The following is a 14,629-nucleotide window of genomic DNA, read 5'->3' as shown; positions in this document are numbered from 1 at the left end:
TTTACAAACGACAAATAAAGAAAATAGTAGGATTTCATAGATACACAGTTCAATGGAATGATGAAAGCCAATCAATCAATCAATCAATCAATTTATTAATACTAAAAAAAAAACAATACAATTACAAACTTAAAAATTTAAACACGCCCAAGAAGCTAAGCTTGTACAGGCTAAGCTGTACAGCTAAGCTTGTAAGCCAGTACCACATTATTTTCGAAAATATTCAATGGCTGCTTCAGACAATTTGTTTGATTCCTTGGTCGTCGCTAATTAGAATTGCTTTGTCAAAAAGTACGAAATGGTCGGGGTTATCGAAAACGTGGCTACAAAAGCTGAATCAAAATATATTGAACTACTACTAGAAATTAATGACTACTAGAAACTCCATGGAAACTGAGTACGGCAAATAGTATCAGTCTCCTGGTTAAGTGCTCCTTATACGACTATGTGAATCGCCTATTTAGGGATTTCATTTCAAAATAAAATCCCTTTAACAATAGAGTATAATAGTAAATAATTTTTTATAATAAAAAAAATTAAAAATAGAAGACTTGAGTTTCTAATATGGTAGAATTAACCTGCTATGGTCTTCCCAAGTAAATTCCTGTTGCTTGACGAACCATTAGCTTTTAAAGTAAAAAAAATCTTACGATAGAAGGCATGGTTTTTTCGTTTTAACATGATTTTACCTAATATTCACGTCAATCTGCATTTATGTATGTAAGCTATGCAACGGTGCATCAAATTTTTGAAAATAATGTGGTGCCGGCTTTCATCATTCTATTCAACTGTGTATTTATGAAATCCTACTATTATCTTTATTTGTCGTTTGTAAATGTTAATACAGACTTGCGATTTATTTGGACAAACATGCTCTCAATCAAAAGAAAGGAGGGAGGGACAAAAATCATCTAAAAATCTAGCAAGATGGAAAGAAGAGCTTAAAAGGAAAAGTATGCTGTTAGAGCCCGTCACTGTAGATGTAACCCTCCCCTCCCTTTACCAATAGAGTATTATAACAATGGATTGAGAAAGGACAATTAATTTATTATTGTAAAACTAATAAACTGAACATTTCTTCTTTTTTATTGTTCTGTAATTATTATTGGTTAGTGATGGTTAGTTGTATAATTTAATAATTGTGTACTGGTTACGTTTTTCAAGCATATTTGTGCTTTATTTGTAACCGGTCGTCAAGCCGGCATGGATTATATTTAATAAAGATATTGAATCCTGAAAAAAATCCTTTTGCTTTATTTGAACATAAGAATGCCTTTAGATAATCAAGACTGATGCTGGTTGATTGTGTCCTTTTCTGACCAGCAGCCTCAGTTGGAGGGGACAAGTTTACTTTTCATGCCCTACATTCCAAAATGCTTCTTGTTTCTTAGTTAGTGCCTTTAAAACTGTTTTGACTTAAAAGCTTTGAAGCTCAATAGAAAGCTTCGTGCCAATACAATTTTCTTTTAATGTCCCTTGGGGAGGGCAACATAGATATGCTGCCTCCCTCAGTACCTCTGCTCCCCCATAAAATGTTACATATTTGAAATAGAAGTAAAATTTTTCTTTCTTATTTTTTTGCCCCGACAATTAATTCTGATTACCAAAAAGTTATCTAGCGTTGATGTTCCCCAAAGACAAGCCGACGCTAGTAAGAACTGGATGAATAATTTTTTGAATGAAAAATTTTTTTGAGGGAGAATTTTATGTATCTTAAGCTGTAGTACTCTAATGCTATTTAATTCTTCAACCCTATAGAGATGCACATCCCTCTTCAGAGAGTGACTTCAAAATTTCAAATGATACCCTCTATAAAATTTTGTATGTTAGGGAGTATGAACCGGGTTTTTGCTGAAATTTTCAGAGGGGAAATTTTTGGATAAAAAATAAGTAGGTATGTTAAGGTAAATAATGAAAGTACTTAGACTTTAATATAAAATTGAATGGCTTCAAAAATATTTTTCAAACAAAACATGCTCATTTCTCGTTGTAAATTCCAAACACGTAACATTTCAAAATGAAATATCGAGTATTCAAAACTAAAGTCGATGGATTTGACTTCTGAACGACCCAATATCTGACTAACTAATAATAAATACCTGGTGAATGCTCTGAATCCTATTGGAAGAGTCAATGTGAGAAAAAAACTCCGGGTCACTGGTGCCCACTTAGTCTTTTTTCAGGGAAGGGGGGCGAAGGTTTGTAAAAGTTTGGGTTTATCAGGGGAGTGATATTTATAGATTCCAGGTCCAAGTCTCAGATTCCGGACCATATGAATATATTTTATCTATTTGTTTTTCTTTCCCATTATTTTTCCTTTTCTACTACTGCTTTTGCAACACCCTCGTTTTTATTTAAATTGGTACGAAGAATTGGCATGAATGATATCCAACCCGTCGCTTTTCACGCATTTTTTATTTTTGTTTTGTCTTTTTATATTTTTTTATATTGAGTTGTTAATTTGAAGCAGAGTGTAGTAGCAAAAATGAATCACTTAAACCTTGATTTAAGGGCAGCGGTTTTGATCTTATCTTTTGAATTATTCGATTTTAACTAGTGTAGACTACTACCTGCCTCCCAGTTTTCCAGAGAATCCCCAATGTAGACGCACTTTAATTTGTATTCAGAAAATTTAATGAGAACTACCAAATTATACGATTTAAGAGGAAACACCAAATACTAATACTCCGGGCCACTGGTGCCCACTTAGTCTGTTTTCAGGGGGGGCCAAAGGCAAGCCTTAGATGCTAGTAAGAGCTGGATGAATAATTTTTTGAATGAAAAATTTTTTCGAGGGAGAATTTTATGTACCTTAAGCTGTAGTACTCTAATGCTATTTAATTCTTCAACCCTATAGGGATGCACATCCCTCTTCAGAGAGTGACTTCAAAATTTCAAATGATACCCCCTGTAAAATTTTGTATGTTAGGGAGTATGAACCGGGTTTTTGCTGAAATTTTCAGAGGGAAATTTTTTTTATAAAAATAAGTGGTTATGTTAAGGTAATAATGAAAGTATTTAGACTTTAAGATAAAATTGAATGGCTTCAAAAATATTTTTTCAAACAAAACATGCTTATTTCTCGTTATAAATTCCAAATATGTAACATTTCAAAATGAAATATCGAGTATTTAAAACTAAAGTCGATGGATTTGACTTTTGAACGGCCCAAATATCTGTCTAACTAATAATAAATACCCGGTGAATGCTCTGAATCCTATTGGAAGAGTCAATGTGAGAAAAAAAAAATCTTGGAAAACGTATGTTGGCGTCACCAGTCACCATACCAGTTCCGACTCTGTCACTGTTTATTTTGCCCATTTTCAAGGTTCACTTCTCCAGCTTTTCTCGGCAATGAAAATGTTTGTCTAGGAAATGAGATAACAAGATGATGCTGATAGGACCCAAAGGGGCAATTTACAGTAATGAAGTCATAAATTGAAAGATGTTTTAATAGGAAATAAACTCAGGCCTCCCATCTTCAAAACATTTGGGCCCATTCAGAAGTAGACTCCGGGCCACTGGTGCCCACTTAGTCTTTTTTCAGGGAGGGGGGTGAAGGTTTGTAAAAGTTTGGGTTTCTCAGGGGAGTGACATTTTTTCTTCCAAATGTTACAACGTTGTAGACTCTCGCATAATTTTGAGGTATGGAAGAGATGTACAAATGCTAGGTTTTCTCTCTCTCCCACCCCCTTCTGTGAGTCCCCACGGTCCTGTCTACATCCCTGTGCCTAGCTAAAAACTTTCTCAACATCAAATCCCTAACTCGTAAGCACACCACCTGCTCTTTCACAGTGGTGGGTAGGGGACAAACTGGGTATATATATTTTTTCTAGAAACAAATTTATTTATTATCCATAAATTACAAATTTAGAAAAAGAATATGGAAGTACCAGACAGTTCCCAAGGCCTTCAAATAGAAATATCCGGGAAAAGTGACAAACGATTGTCAAACCGCTAAAGGAAAGCGCAAAAAAAACACAAGATCGAACACGGAAGAAAATAGCAGCTTTCTGCTATTATGGAAAGCCTTATGGAAAGTCTTGCTTTTGCGGTACTTGTTTTTCGAAAATTTATTTGAGGCTTCTGAAAGATCAACAGCCCTGGCATCTACTAATCTCCGCAAGAAAATGTAGTCACGAACACATAGACGCTAACTTAAACTAGACACATATACGCACACGCACACATTTGCTATCTATACATGTTCGTATTTTACCACAAATTTGTCTTTAAAAGAAACAGAAATGCCAAAATAAATAAAACTGTACTTAAATAAAAACCGTAAATTTTTATCTAGAAGCACTTTCAATACTCTATATCTGCAAGGACTTGCAAAGCGAAAATGGACCCAACAAAAACCAATAATCTATTATCAAAAGACTGACAAGTAGTCACGATTTTATGTGACAAGATTTCCAAAGAATTGGGTTTTCAACGGAATTGGACAACGTTGTTGGGATTTCGCTATTTTTTATGCAACCGTATTTTTGTTATAAACAAGGACCTGCTATTAGAAATTGGAATATTTAAGCTTTCTTATTTTTCAAAATAGTTTGGCAGCATATGAATCGTTCTCGGTCGGTCATGTATCAATCCTAAGACTCAGTATCCCGCCTGAGACGATGCATGTTGGCCTTATTAGCCTTAGATCACTCGTTTGCCTGTGAGTCCAAGCGAATTCTGTCCCCCGTTTTGCATACAAGTCCAGTGAACATTCTTTGTCTTGAGTCAACCCATAAATCTTGGTCATCCCCATTGCAATTCTAGTGGGATTTCCCCGTTGGCAAAGCTCATATAATATGAACAATATCAGTTACCCAATTGCCTACAAGTCGTGTGAGGATTTAAATCCCGAGGAATAAAACCCCGAGGATTTTATTGCTATGGAACGCCTCGGTTTTGACCTATTTGGTTTTGCTCTACTAACTTGTGGTTCGACAAATGTTAGTACTACTGTTGATATCTCTGCATAACTATTAGCGCTACGCATTAAAACCATCCCGTGAGGCATCAACCTCATCCCACTGGACCTCAAAACCAGCCCCCTTTCCACCTTTTTTTTTCTCATCCAAATAAGGTAGCATAAGAACAACTAGCTACGACGAAGGCGAAAGATGAACTGCCTTTAGAAATGAACCAAGAATATAACTTTCCTGGAACGGAAGTTCCAGGCCTGGGAACGATCCCTTTCCCACGACTAGCTTTAGTCCCAAGAGCCCCCCCCCCCTGGACCGCTATCGTTGACACATAAATGCCCAACTAACTAAGAAATGAGATACCCGGAAAAGCTTCTCGAATTGATGTTAAATACTTTACAGATTCTCCCCCTGTTTTAAGTTAAATTTCCCAAATTTGGCTTATCCCCTTCTCATTAACCCCCAAACTTTAATTGAATTCAAAACATTCCCTTCCCAAATCATTCACTTCTCGCCTACTAACATTCTACAGCATGAACTAGTAAACAATTACATAATACAAACACTACACAATACTTGCATAAGTAAAAACTTACATAGTATAAACGAACCACACTAACAACAGTAGTCGGAACAGCAGAGGTTTACACTGCTACTACTACTGACAACTCACTTTAGCATTAAGCCGCCTGCGCCCAATACAACTGCTTACGCTCCTCCTCCTTTCCAATTCATTAAGAGATTTACTTTTCTCCATCCGAAGAAGTTCCTATTTCCCTTAAGCCTTTTTTTGTGACCTCTTTCCACCCTGTTAGAGAATATCCTGCTTTTTGTTTGGTCCCAACTGGATTACCAACAACACTATTTTTGGCAAACTCGCATCTGTAAAATGTTATCTTTTACCTTTCTTTCATTATAGCTCTAGAACAGGGGGGTCCCAACCAATTTAAAGCCATTCCCACCTAGGCAATTGTAAATTCATAATCCCCCCCTCTCGACATGTAAATTCTGTTATTCAAAATTTTACATTTACTCGCCTGAAAGAGGCTTAGAAAGCCATTAACTTCTTTTTTTCGGGTCGGCCTCTAGGCATATTTCATGCTAACGAAAAATATTATCTGCTTAAAAAACCCTTTTATAGAATGCATGACGTTATTGCATTACTAACATGTATGTTTTTTGCTCTTTAAATGCATATGAATGCGACATCATTCACATGAAAAATGTTTTTTTTCTCTTTTTTTGAATTAAGGTTCTGAAGTAAAGTCAGCCAAAGGGAGCATGTCCTATTCATAACCACCTAAGTATCGTCATGACCCACTTGCCTTTACCCATGTTGTGAAAGGGCTCTGGCCAAATTATTTATTTAGCTTTTTATTTTGTGTGCGGTCATTCAAAAGAGCATTAATCTATCCGTAGACAATTCTTCTGGTAGCTGCAATGACTTAATTCTTGCTCTGCCGTAGCATTGTGGAAAATCTGACATATGCCCTTTGAATGTGGTAATATACGTCCCAGTTTGAATCCTTAACTACATAAAAATATTGAGAAAATAAAATGACAAAAAACGAATTTAATACACCAATAATTGAAATAAGATCGAGAAGAAAGAGCCCTCGTCGTCAGGGCTTGGACCATCGTTTTTTCAAGTTTTTTGTTTAATTTCGAAATGCATAGTGCGAAAAATAGAGTAAAAAATCTTCTGAGGAAAAGTCTTAAGTTACACAAACGAAACACTTATACCAAGGAAATGGAGTATCAAAATACAATCTTGTTGTTTGTCGATCCTATTGTCTTGGGATTTCATGAGCAAACATAAAAAAGAGCCTTTTCATGCTTACAAAAGGTAAACGTCGCTATAATTCTCATCCTGTCGTAACTAAATATTGAGGTCATGATGATTACTCAACTGTTCTAACGTTTCGTGTTTTTAATTAAATTTCTGTAACGCTTCTAAGATTAATATAAAGTCAAGCTAGCCTAATCATTGTACATAATGATAATGATGTTTTAGCCTACCTTTATCTATGGAACGGATGTATCAGACCATTTTAATCATTGGACGATGATTTCAGCTGTTTCTGCCAATATTTGGCCTTTTTATTTTGAATCTGTCTCCTGGAAAATTTAGATGAAAAATTTAATACAAATAAACTGAAAGCTCTACAAAGAACGCAAAAATTGAATATTACTTTATCTTGGCTTTAATTTTGTAAGAGGTCTACATAACCGCCGATTTTTGACACCATTTGTGTGTGTTGGGGGGGGGGGTATTATGAGAGAAGAAGTTTGAGCTTCCTTGATGTCTTCCAATTTGATTAAGAAGATTTCCGAAATATTGCTTATTTGAATTTCACCTTTGTAGGGGAAAATGACTTTTTCGACCTCTAAAAAAAAAAAAAATCCACGTACTTTTAAACGGCGGCTAATGTTCTGGTTATATTAAACGGGGCATAATTAGAGGGATTTAAAAGATATTTCGAGCTGAAACGAAATAATTAAAACTATCTTTTACCTTTCTCTTTTTGTAGCTTAATACTGTGGACATTCCTTTGGAGACTGTACTTACAGATACAAAAGTATTCAATTAAACTCAAACCTCTTATACCACGTTCTACTCCCCCATAAGGTCTCAACACATGGCAGCTATCTAGCCCTCCTCCAAAAAGTTTGTCATGCTGGTTTTTTCATTTTATGGTGACCAATTCGAATTGAGACAAGCCTGATTCTGCCTGATTCAGGGCCCGTTGAAAAGTTGCATTGAAACCTACACTGTCAGATATATCCATCGTTGGAGGTGAACAAAACATCACCGACTAACCAAGTCACAGCCAACAGTCCTTTCAAAGCCACAGTTTTGGATTTTAACTTCAGAGCACTTGACTCATTCGTATAGTGGTATAGTCATAAATGATTATTTGTAAGGCTGTTAATGCTCAAACACATTAAAAAAGAAATAAGAATGTTTTAATGGACGTGAGTCCCACCGAACGATTGGTATAATGTATCGTTCTCCTACCCTAGCAATATATCTTTTTTATAAGTTATGTTCATTTATTCCATAATGTAATTTATGAAGTTTACTACTACTACTACTAACAACTCACCGCATCACCAAGCCGCCTAAGGCCAACACAGCTTCGCAAGCTCCTCCTCCATCCCAATTTATTCAAAGCCTCTCTTTTTACACCCTTCCACGAAATTCCCATTTCCTTTAAATACTTCTTTATGACGTCCTCCCACCCCAGACGAGGACGATCTGCTTTCCGTTTAGCCCTAGACGGTTGGTCGAAAAGAACAATCTTCGGTAATCTGTCATCCTTCATCCGCACAACGTGCCCTAGCCATCTCAACCTTTCTTTCATTATAGCCCTAGAGAGCGATATTGAACCACATTTTCGTACAGCCTGTTGTTTGAAATACGGTCAGTCATCCGGGTACCCAGAACAATTCTTAAGTAAATTCTCTGGAAAACATCTAGCAAATCTTCATCCGCTTTTCAAAGCGCCCATGCTTCAGAGCCATATTTGACTACTGTCATCACTGTAGCTTCTAATATTCTATTCTTGGTTTGCAGGCTTATCTGCCTATTCTTCAAACTTTTTTTAATTGTGAAAAACACCCTGAGCCTTGGCTATTCTACTTTTAACATTTTCACTGCTCCCACCATCTTTACTAATAATACTACCAAGGTAATTGAAGATGTCCCCATGATCAATCCCTTCCTTCCACACCCTCGCCTTTACATCTTCATTTATTCCTAGCCCCAATCAATTAGTCTTATTATCCTAAATTTTCAGACCCATTCTAGTACCCCGTAATCGCAAGACCTCTTAAAGTTCATTCATTTTGCTCACACTTTTCTCTAGGATGCTTAAATCATCAGCATAATCTTATTCCAGGAGAGTTTTTCCTCCCCATTTTATTCCGCGGTGTCCCTTTTCCTTTTCTGTGCTCCTTAAGACAAAATCCATCACAATAATCAAAGACTTCGTGGTAACTAACATTAAGTAAAAAGCGACCCGGCTCAATAGTAACAAAAACTCTAAAAAACGGAATTTTGATATCAATAGATACATCAAAGGAATCAGATTCTTATGCTGATTTGAAATAAATAAGTTTCATCAAGTTTAATCTTACCATCAAAAGTTACGCGCCTGAGAAAATTTGCCTTAAAAAAGGGGGAAACAACCCCTAAAAGTCATAGAACTTTAATGAAAATCACACCATTAGATTCAGTGTATCAGAGAACTGTACTATCGAAGTTTCAAGCTCCTATCTTTAAAAATGTGGAATTTTGTATTTTTTGCCAGAAGAAAGATCACGTTTTTTTTGTTTTTTTTTCTAGGGGTGATTGTATCGATCCAGTAGTCCTAGAATATCGTGAAAGGGCTTATTTGAACGGAAATTAAAAGTTCTAGTGTCCTTTTTAAGTGACCAAAAAAATTGGAGGGCAACTTGGCCCCTTCCAACGCTTATTTTTTTCCCAAAGTTACCCAATCAAAATTTTGAGATAGCCATTTTGTTCAGCCTAGTCGAAAATTTAATAAGTATGTCTTTGAGGATTACTTAATCCCCCACAGTTCCCGGGGGAAGGACTGTAAGTTATAAACTCTGCCCATTGTTTACATATAGTAGGCCTATTGGTTATTGGGAAGTATACAGGCGTTTTCAGGAGGATTTTTTTTCTGGTAGGGGGGGGGTCGGAGTAGGGGTTGTGGGGGAGAAAATATCCATGGAGGATGTTCCCATGGGGGCAGGGACATTTCTATGAAGGGGGCGCCGGATTTCCCAGTATTATTTAAAAAACGATCAGAAATTAAATTAAAAAAAACAAGTTTTTTCAACTGGAAGTAAAGAGCAGCATTAAAACTTAAAACGAACAGAAATGATTTCGTATATGAGGGGGTTCGCCCCCTAGTCAATACCTTGCTCTTTACGCTAAAGTTTTTTATTAATTTCAAAAGAGCTATCTATTCTAATTAACCAGCTTTTGTGATTCAGGGGTTCGTGATTCGAACAAAATTCGAGCTTTAGCTTAAAGAGTGAGGTATTGACTAGGGGGCGAACTCCCTAATGTACGTAATAAAAACATACGAATATAGAAATTCGTTGCGTAAGTTAATTCTTAAGGTACGTCAGAATAAAATTTCGAGAAAGCCATTTAGCCAAAACAAGGAAAATTAATATACGAATTTCGTTTTAATTATTCATGTACTTTGAGCCAAAATCAAAGCTGTATTAATTCCTAAACGTTCAGAAATTAAATAAAAAAACAAGTTTTTGTAACTGAAAGTAAGGAGCGACATTAAAACTTAAAACGAACAGAAATTATTCTGTATATGGAGGAGGCTGTCCCCCCCTCAACGTTTCGCTCTTTACGCTAAAGTTTGACTCTGTCTCACAACTATTTTTTAAGACGATAAAAAACTTTAGCGTAAAGAGCGAGGCGTTGAGGAGGAGACAGCCTCTTTCATATACGGAATAATTTCTGTTCATTTTAAGTTTTAATGTCGCTCCTTACTTTCAGTTACAAATACTTGTTTTTTTTTTATTTAATCCATTTAAAGGGAGATAAAACACAGACCTGCTAAACTCCTGATTTAATACAAAACCAGCTGCTAACCTCATTTCCTACCTTAACTGCAGCCGTGTTATTGTCGTACCTAGCACTAATCACTTTAATGTATTTGTCTGGTATACCGTACAAGGATAAAACCTTTACTATGAAGTTTAGCTTATTTAATAAACTAGATGAATACGTTGTGGGAGTCGAAGAGTGTTGGCCCAATCCTGAAACCTAGGGATTCTCTCCTTTTTTTTGTTGTCTTATAATGTCGGCATACGTGTGTCATCCGAACGTCTCAGTTATGACTCATTTTGAGTGAACTGCATGAACTAAAGTAAATACTTTCTTCTTTTTTTTAGGTGTTAATTACTGGTCCTTCAGATACTCCTTATATGAATGGCTGTTTTGAATTTGATATATTCTTCCCTGCAGACTACCCTCAGTCCCCTATGCAAGTACACTTAGAAACAACGGGTAGGCAAACAGTTCGATTTAATCCAAATTTGTATAACGACGGCAAAGTGTGTTTAAGTGTTCTAAATACTTGGCATGGACGGCCTGAGGAAAAATGGAATCCGAACACATCAAGCTTTTTGCAAGTAAGTTTTTTGTTGTGTCCTAATCCATTCTATCAGTGCTCTTATTCGTTCTTCAGGGGGGGAGTATATACTTGAGGGGTGACAGATCGTTTCCATTGTTATGTCAGGTGCTATTATAATTTGTACATCTGTAATTGTGTATGCTTAAGGTTTATGTTCCTTGTGCAATTTTAATGTATCGTTTTTGTGCTTTTGTGCTCTCCAACGGTCTTATTATATCGTTGAGAGACAATATTTTTATATAATTCCTTAGTTGAGTTCTGCTCTATTCATTTACCAAATTAAAATTGTAGCATCTGTTGTACATTTTTTATTAACCTGAAAACACGTTGAAAAGTAACTCAGTCGTTGAAAAAAAAGACAAATTTCAATTTTTTTATGATTTTCCACAAGCTTAAATCCCTCCCCAAGAAAAATTCTCAGTGACATCAAAATTCTGGCTCGATAAATAGACTAGGGAGTAATGAATATAGCGATGTAATTACCTGGTCCTTGAGATGCAAGTTACGGCTTCAGGCTCGTCTCAAAATCGCTTGTTTCAGAAGGAACATATACATTAATCCTACTTTGCAAAAATTGGGAGTTGTCATGCTTGGTGGTTTCCCTTATGGCAACGCTCTTCCCAGTAGTTCGTGGCCAGCGTTGAATTTTTTCGAGCCAAACATTAGAAAAACAATCCAGTAATGGAAAAGTCTATTTTTGTCTACTTTTCATCGTTTAAAATGGTGGTTCTAATGTTTTTATTTTCGTTGGATGTTGATGGATGTTGATTTCTAAAGTTAGGATAAGGGATTATCTCCTGATTTTAATCGAAAAGTACCAATTGCTGTCAAGAAAATATTTTTTTCTTTTTTTTGGAAATCCGTAATCCTGTCCAGTAGGCTAATTACTGAAGCATGTCTGTCTCTAGCCCTTTATTTCAGCCTCTTCTGTGGACTGCACTCGCTTCGAATCTAACCAATGTATCGTAGAAAGTAAGGAAATCCTAAATTTAGAATGTGTTCAACCAGTATGGGCAATTTGGGAGTCAGGGTTCTGTTTCAAGATATGTTTAAAGTAACTGTGTTTCTCCACAATGGCGTCATTGCTGTAATCATTAAAATCTATGCTATCTTCGACCTCTGGCACTTCAGTTACATCACCTCAGTCTTGTGTTTTCCAACCGGCGTTGATTTTGACTAACTTTCTTAACTTAATTTATTTTGTTATTCGTTGCAGCTGTACCTACTAAAATGCTGTAAGCCTTTCTCTCTGCTGGTGTGGGGTTTACTCTGATAAGGCTAGCCTTATAGCTCAGAGTAATGGGTTCTCATAGATGAGGCAGAAGAGTCACTTTCGCTGCAAATTACGTGTTTTTGTATTAGATTTATGTACACTAGTTTAAAATAGGTACAGGTAAAAGAGTAACAGACAAGAACTTGATTCAGACAGGGCAAGGGTACAATGTCCTAGTAGACTCCGCAATAATGTCATCGCACGACCCTTTACTTTACACGACCCTTTACTTTACACGACCCTTTGTTGATCCAATTTCAGAGAAGAAGAAATTAGAGCGAGTTAATTGCATTTCTGTTTTTGATAAAAGTAAATCGAAGGCTAGAAAATTTTATAGGAATTGTAATATGTGTCTGCGCAGAAACTAGCTTCATCGAACAGTAAAACAGACTTCAGGTCAAGATGTAGATCCGAGCTACCCCTTTCGAATCTTTTCGTTGGATCCTGCTGGTCCAGTCGGTGTTGCGTTTGGTGAATATACGAAGGAAGGGAATTGACATATTTTGGCTGGTGTGGATAAAGAATATTAGGAAACAGAAGCTAGGTAGAGATAGTGATGGGATTTTACTTCAGGATTTCACGTCTTGTGTGGAAGGGATAGTTTATTAGTTTTATTTTGGTTGGAAGTTCATTAGTTGAAATTTAGAAAAAAAGGATAGGTTCTTCGACTTTGTTCCTCGAAATTTTTGAAAAATCCTCATTTTTTTCATAAGAATGATTTTCCTTATTGATTGGCTTTTATTGTAATGGAGCTTTTGCTTTGACGTGTGAATAAATGTTTAATCAGTAATAAGTATCTATTGATGAGGTGTGAATGCGAGTTTTCTGTGAACAAGAGTGCAAGCCTGACTCGAGAAGTGCCCGTTCGAATCTAAATAGCGCTATGCAAATTTTTACCCTAAAGAAGGTGAAAGAGATAAGTGATTGGAGATAACAACATGGAACCCTTGGAGAATTTCAAGAAAATGTTTGAAAACATGTAGAGTTGGGTCACTCCTGCGAGACCTTGGGATCTGATTTTGAATATTATGAAATATTCTATGCAAAAGTAGAAAGTGGCGCTTTCAGTGCCAAATATTCAATCTCTATCATGAAAAAAAAGTCTCAGAATGAAAAACTTATCAAGGGAAGACAAGAACGTAAATCCGCGTGCGTCCCAATTTAACTTAACCCTTGCCCAAATCAATCCTTATTCAACTCAACTCCCACGTCACTGAACTTCAAACAAAATTTAACTTCATTTAATTCATTTAGTACCGCAGCCTAAATCCTATTTGTGTCTATTTCTGTTGTTTTTAAGCCTTAATTTATTATCATTTTTCTTCTGACCTTTTAGATTTCATAGATTTATTGACAATAATTAATATTCATTTTCCCTTGTTCCCTACTTTACTTCCAGATATGAACAACTTTTGTCCCCTACATTACGGGAAAAATTAAGAAAACGTTCTGATATATTTTTATTACTTGTACAGGTGTTGTCTATGTTTTGTATGTATTCGTTTGTTTTCTTTTTTATGTTTTTAATTACCCTTATTATTTTTTAATATATTTTAACTAGTTTTACTTGTTTTTTTTTTATCTTTTGACCTATTTTGTTTGATTTTTTCCCTGTTGTTCCCTAATGTATTCGAATAGTCAAATGAGAAAAGCATCTTATTTAAAACCTAACAAAAAATTAATTCAAAATATTTTCTTTTTTTGGCAGACGTTCTGCTTTTTTCTTCAGGAAGGATAATTTTCATCTTTATGATTTTCCGGGTCGTGTAACCGTGAAGGACTTCGAAGTTAAGCTCACATTTTTCAATATTGCTCATTTTCCACTTAGTTTATTTCTTCGTAGCTTCCAGCAAGGCGTCCCTGTTTTGATTAGGCTCAGCAAGGTTGGCTCTAAAGTCCCTAAGCTCTTTAGTTACCCTGGAGGTTTCTTTCAACATGTTATTCATCTTTTCATTGTTATATATAGAAGTAATTTTCTCCCTATATTTTGGCCATCTCAGCGGAGAACGGCCAATTTTTATTTTCTAGGCGTGGTTGCTATTTTACCAAGTTTTTGTGCTTCGAAACAGATTCACATACGATATTTAAAATTTTGTATAATTTCACAGACCATGTGCTTCCCTTTTTTCGTAATACCTTCTCTCTCATGGTTAAATGTTAGAAGCCTCTGCCTATTTAGAATACCAAGCCCAGTGGTATCTCATCATTTTTAAATGTTTACATAATTTATAATGATTATCGCATATTGCCCATTGTCTTTTATTTGT

General features: G+C 35.8%; 1 protein-coding gene across 1 annotated transcript in view; it reads left to right on the top strand.

The window, feature by feature from the left end:
• The window catches only part of Bruce (BIR repeat containing ubiquitin-conjugating enzyme), a 406,259-nt gene that overhangs the window by 302,746 nt on the left and 88,884 nt on the right, over positions 1-14,629 (top strand). Inside the window, exon 41 of the mRNA XM_089091938.1 lies at positions 10,848-11,087. Coding sequence (XP_088948064.1) covers positions 10,848-11,087 — 240 coding nt within the window. The remainder of the gene's footprint in view (positions 1-10,847; positions 11,088-14,629) is intronic.

The sequence above is a fragment of the Artemia sp. Qi Xiang Cuo genome, chromosome 7 (assembly GCF_049724085.1).
Source record: "Artemia sp. Qi Xiang Cuo chromosome 7, ASM4972408v1, whole genome shotgun sequence".
Classification (NCBI taxonomy): domain Eukaryota; kingdom Metazoa; phylum Arthropoda; class Branchiopoda; order Anostraca; family Artemiidae; genus Artemia; species Artemia sp. Qi Xiang Cuo.
This window is presented reverse-complemented; position numbering and strand designations above follow the sequence as displayed.